Source organism: Nematolebias whitei, chromosome 15 (assembly GCF_014905685.2).
Source record: "Nematolebias whitei isolate Nwh7 chromosome 15, NemWhi1, whole genome shotgun sequence".
Taxonomy (NCBI): Eukaryota; Metazoa; Chordata; class Actinopteri; order Cyprinodontiformes; family Rivulidae; genus Nematolebias; species Nematolebias whitei.
Window position 1 is genome coordinate 40,253,456 of NC_056512.1, and position 5,759 is coordinate 40,259,214.

At 39.8% G+C, this 5,759-nt stretch overlaps 1 protein-coding gene across 1 annotated transcript in view; it reads left to right on the plus strand.

Annotated features, from left to right (window-relative positions):
* LOC119421212 (5-hydroxytryptamine receptor 3A) overlaps positions 1-1,306 on the plus strand; it is a 2,862-nt gene extending 1,556 nt beyond the window's left edge. The window contains exons 3-5 of the mRNA XM_037688591.1: positions 714-758; positions 870-979; positions 1,099-1,306. Coding sequence (XP_037544519.1) covers positions 714-758; positions 870-979; positions 1,099-1,306 — 363 coding nt within the window. The remainder of the gene's footprint in view (positions 1-713; positions 759-869; positions 980-1,098) is intronic.
* Positions 1,307-5,759: the final 4,453 nt, after the last annotated feature.

Genomic DNA, 5,759 nt, shown 5'->3' on the forward strand with positions numbered 1-5,759 from the left:
CATACATACATACATACATACATACATACATACATACATACATACATACATACATACATACATGTATGTATGTATGAATGTAGGGAGGCATGCATCCATGCATCCATGCATCCATCCATACATACATACATACATACATACATACACACACATTAATCCCCAGGGGGAAATTTGAGGCATCCAGTAACGTGTTGATCAACGTGATATAATGCTCAGAAAAAAAGAATGAAATAAAATGGATAATTCATTAATAAAAGTAAACATTAAGACTAAAAATTGAAGTATGGACAACTATATCTGTATAATTCACTAATGGGATACATGTCCAACTACGAGGTTAAAGATCAATAAAGTTAAACTACATTACAACTGATAGGTGTAAGGGTAGCAAACCAAAAATAGAAAAAAATAATAATAAAAAAAAACCAGAAGCAAATTTAAAGAAATTGAAAATTTAGGGAGGTCTCAGATGGCAAGGATTCAAAACGGATCACGTCATGAAATGTACTAAAACAAAAATAAAGATATCTTGTTTAAAGTCTGTCGTCTCACCGAAGGATAATTAGCACCTACAGTATCCTCAAACCTCTGACCTATATTAAGATGTCATTCTGCACAGAGATCAGGTATCGTCAAGTTCAGTCCCTTGAAGTGCACCGGCTGTTTGTGTTGTGAAGGCTGGCTGAATATTTATAACTGCTGACTGTCTGCAGGATGAAAAGTTTCAAACCGTCACGTGCCACATCCAGATCAACACGGTGAGAAAAACTAACAGAGGTGTTGAGTTCAGGCGTCACATGTCGCTTTTGAGCTCTTCAGTTCATGAATGAAATATTTTAATCCTTTTTCTGTGATGTTTTTTTTACAAGTATTGGACAAATGAATTTCTGTCCTGGAATGCCTCCGAGTTCTGTGGGATCGACATGCTGACTCTTCCCAGGTCGATGCTTTGGATCCCATATATAGCCATTGCAGAGGAGTATGTGTCCAACGCTGGTTAAAATTAAAAAGAAGTGCTGCAATCATCTTCTTCTGATGAAGCACGTTCCTGTGAGCAAAAGAAAATGTTTCTCGTTTTGCCTCTTTTCCTCCCGGCAGTACATCTGACACTGGGAGTATTCAGGAGGATCCACTTGTCAGCTTGTACCCGAGCGGTTTGGTTTTTGCAAACTCGCGGTATCATCTGACCTACACCTGCCAGCTCAACCTTTTCACATTCCCATTTGATCAGCAACGTTGCAACATCACGTTTTCATCTCCGAGCTCCGGAGGTAAATTCAGTTTGCTTTTTGGGTTCAGAGAGTGAGGCTAAATGATGCTGTAGGGATGTTTCACCCTCAACCAATGTGACAGCTGAGCTATCATAATGTGAGCTTTAAGCCTGCTCTGTGACAATAAACCTGGTGAGTCCTACATAGAAATGCATTTAGGAGATATTTGTGACAATTGTAGGAAATAAACTTCCTACAAAACTGACAAGCTGTCTTACAAAGAGCTTGCAACCATTGTCAATGCTAAACTAAGTTTTTTAGCTTTTAATTACAAATTTATGTGCATAAACTTGTGTTTATCTCTTAAGTCAAACACTTTACAACTGTTGTATTTGGTTGCATAAAAACACTATTATAGGCTAATATTAACAAACTGCATGGGATTATCAAGTTGCAACTGAAATGTGGATAAACTGGACGTGATGTTTCGCAGATACACGTTCTGATTTACATTTTTGGTCAAAAGCTAGCATCCATTAATTTGCTGCTTTAAGTATTTCATTTGAACCGTTCTATTTCCAGGCAGGAATAACAATAAAACATGCAAGTTCCAAAAAAAATAAAAAATAAAAACTGGATGAACAAGGTAAAATGTTCTATGGATTTTCTTTCTAATCCTCTCAGGGTCAGAACGACATACGCAGACTCCAATATGAACTCATAATTATCCAAATAAATATTTTAACAAGTGGTGCTGAAGGTTCGAGGATATCCTAAAACCTCTTGTTAGTGATCATGATTGACTGCAGCTGGTTTCCCTTTGCCAGCCTTCACTGAACTGACCAATACGCAGAATGGTGGAGAAGTCCAAGCAGCCCAGAGAAGCTCTAACAAGATATTTGCTCAGGAATAATCCATGAAGCAAGGCTCAAGCCTGCCATGAACAGAGCACTACTGGAACAACACAGTCCGCTCACAGTGAAGCCAGTGTTACATCACCCTGCACTGAGGGGGTGCTGACCAAAAACACACCTCCAACCTTCATGGACAAGTTAACACCTAGAAAAATAAAATGTTGGTCTGATGAGACAAAGAATGAGATTCAAACGGAACATTGCAGCAAATGTCAAGCATGGTGACAGTAGCACCATGGTGTGGTGCTAGATCAAATAATGGAGGACTTCCTGTTCAGCTAAGTCGTTAAAAAGTGTTCCGACTTTACACTGATCCCAACCACGGGCTAACATCGAGATCTGGAATGGTCTTCTCAAAGTCCTGCCCACAACTGATTAAAAGTGAGGTTTAAACCAGTCATTTTAGTGAACTCTACCAATTCTACCAAGTAGTGGAGTCAAATATCAGCCAATGAGCTGCATAAGCTTGTTTTTCTTCTACTTATTTCAGCTGCTCCTTCTTCAGGGGTCGCCACAACAAACTAACTCGCACGAAGACTTGACAATTGTTTTTACGCCGGATGCCCTTCCTGATGCAACCGCAGACCACCGAGCTACCACAGCCCTCTGTGTGGAGCAGGGAGCTGCCGTCTAGGGTGCTCGGGGGAGCAGATGGTGGGGTTTAAAGGCCTTGCTCAAGGGCCCAGAGTGGGGCAAATGAGGGTGGAGGCAGGTGTGGGTGCTATTAGGATGTTAGCTATTAGCTTGTTGATGGATATAAAAAATGTGTGGTGCAACTAGCTAACCAAACAAGGGTGAAGATAAATATGAGCCTGTATGTATAATTTTGACCTTGCTTAGTTTAGAGAAAATCCACAATAAAGTTAAACTTGTTTTCCAAATCGTTTAAAAAAAAAAAAACTATTAAAGAATTTGCATAAGCAACGCACCCAATAAAACAACATCCATGTAAACTTCTGTAAGCGTACCACAGCAGGTTGGAATTAACTCAACTTTCACACGTTATGTTTCCATTATCTGCACAGAGAAATACATAAAACTAGAACCAGCCAAAAGCGACCTAAACGTCACCGAGCTGTCGAACCAGATCACGACTCAGGGAGAATGGAGGCTCCAAGGGATGGACGTCTTTGAATTTGCTTCAGCTGAAAACGTTTCAGTCAAAAGCAAACTTGTGTACAGGGTAAGAAAATATTTGTGCAGAAGGTTCAGCAACAGATGCGTTAAGTGTTCAGTTATTGGTGCTTTTTGTTTGGACGAACAGGTTACCCTCCAGAGGAAGCCCTTTTTATACATAATTAATCTAATAGTGCCGCTGCTGTTTTTACTGGTGCTGGATTTGGCCTCGTTCTTCATCGGTGAGGCCAGTGGTGAAAAGCTGGGATTCAAAGTGACCATCCTTCTGTCCATCTTTGTTTTACTTCTGATACTTAAAGACATTCTGCCGTCCACTGAAGACAACCTGCCGATGATGGGTAGGCAGCAGTCAGGACCAAGATGGTTTTTAACAGTTCCTTCAGCATCAAACTGACTCATAACATCTCTGCATCTTTTGTCCAGCCATCTATTGTGTTTCAGTTTTCACCATGGTCTGGATAAGTGTCTTAGAGGCCATGATGGTCAAGTTCCTAATCAACCTCAGCAGTTCTCGTGATGAGGACGAGCCAACCTCAGTAGAAGTCAAAGGGCAGATTCAACAAGGCGCTGATGGTCCCAAAGGTATGTTTTCAGACTCAGGACTTTTCCACATTTTGTCGCAACAAAATTCAAAGTATTTTACTGGGAATTTGTGTGACTAACACAAAGTAGCATCTGATTGTAAAGTGGAGGGAAAATGTTTCATGGTTTTACAAAAAAAAAAGGCTGAAAAGTGTGACGAGTTTGTATTCAGCCTTCATAAGCCACCTTTTAGTAAATAGAGTCTTCCTGTGTGTAACTTAATCTCAATATAAACCTAACTGTTCTGTGAAGCTCTCAGAGGTCTGTTACAGAACATCAGTGATCAAACAGCATCATGAAGACAAAGGAATACACCTGGCATGACAGGGATAAAGTTGTTGAGAAGTTTAAAGTAAGTTTTGGTTATAAAACAACCTCCCAAGCTTTGTACATCTCACAGAGCTCTGTTTAATCCAGCATCTGAAACCTACCAAGACACAGACACACATAAAGTGGCAGCGTTAATCTGAGAAGCTCTTGGTAACTCTGGAGGAGCTGCAGAGAGCCACAGCTCAGGTTAGACAATCCGTCAACAGGACAACCATTAGTCATCATTCACAGGGTGGCAAGAAGGTGCTCTGTTCACATCAGACCATATTTGGCCTAAATGCTAAACCAAATACCCTGAACGCACCATCCCTCACTTGAAACATGGTAGTGGCAGCGTTATGCTGTGGGGATCATCAGGGACAGGGAGGCTGCTCAGAGTTTATGGGAAGATGTATGGAGCTAAATACAGGACAATCCTGGGATTTTTTAAAAAACAGTTAGAGGCTGTGAAAGAACCAACCCGTAACTTCCAGCCAATCTACAATGGAATGGGTCAGATCAAAAATATCTGCATGTGTTAGAACGGACCAGTCAAAGTTCAGACCTAAATCCAACTGAGAACCTGGAGCAAGACTTAAAAACTGCTGCTCACAGATGCTCTCCATCCAGTCGGACTGAGCTGCAGCTGTTTGGAAAAGAATGAACAAAATGTTCAGTAGATGTCAAAGACGGTAGAATCAAGAGACAAACCCTAAAAGTGTCAGGGAGGTTGAACATAAATGCCTGCCACACTTTTTAGATTTTGATTTCTAAAAAAAAAAGAAATAGACATGACCATTTTCTTTCCACAGTTATGCACTTCTTGTGTCGGTCTATCACATAAAATCCCAGTAAAATACTTTAAAGTTTGTGATTGTAATATGATAACATGAATAAAAGTTTAAGGTGTATGAATACCTCTTGAAGATGTAGTTTGAAACATATAGAAATCAAAAGGTTAAAAACACTGATCTTTCTCCTTTGACTTAGTTTCCATTCTTAATAATAATTATGTTCCGTGTTTTGGGGTATTGCGTCTGATCGTTTGTCGTCGTGTCCCCCTAGAGTCTGTTGGAGTTCACGAGAAAGTTCACCCAGAGCAACTTGAGAAGAGTCACCGTCCTCTGGCTGAGCTCGGTGACCACGACCTGCTGAAACTAATCCAGGACCAAGTGAAGGCTGCTCGACTGGAATCTAAGAGACAGGAAAAAGGCGTGAAAAAGGCTGAATTCTGCAGAAAGCTGGCTACAGTCATTGATGTCATCTTCTTTGTGTTGTACCTCGTTACTGTGGTGCTTTCTCAGGTGTGCATGTTTATCTTTTGGAAGCGTTCATATTTTTAGATCCATCTGATGTGTGCATTCTGCCACAGCATGTTATGAATTTTTTTTTTTTTTACATTAGACAATGCATGCAATGTAGATTAACCTTTTAAATTCTCTCTGCCAGTTTCTCTCCACCTTATTTTAAATCCTACATTTTTGCTCTTTAATGATCTCTTGCTGTTGAAAAATAAAGTTGTATGAAAATATTGCTCATGTTTTACGTTGAAATTAACAGTTATATATATATATATATATATATATATATATATATATATATATAT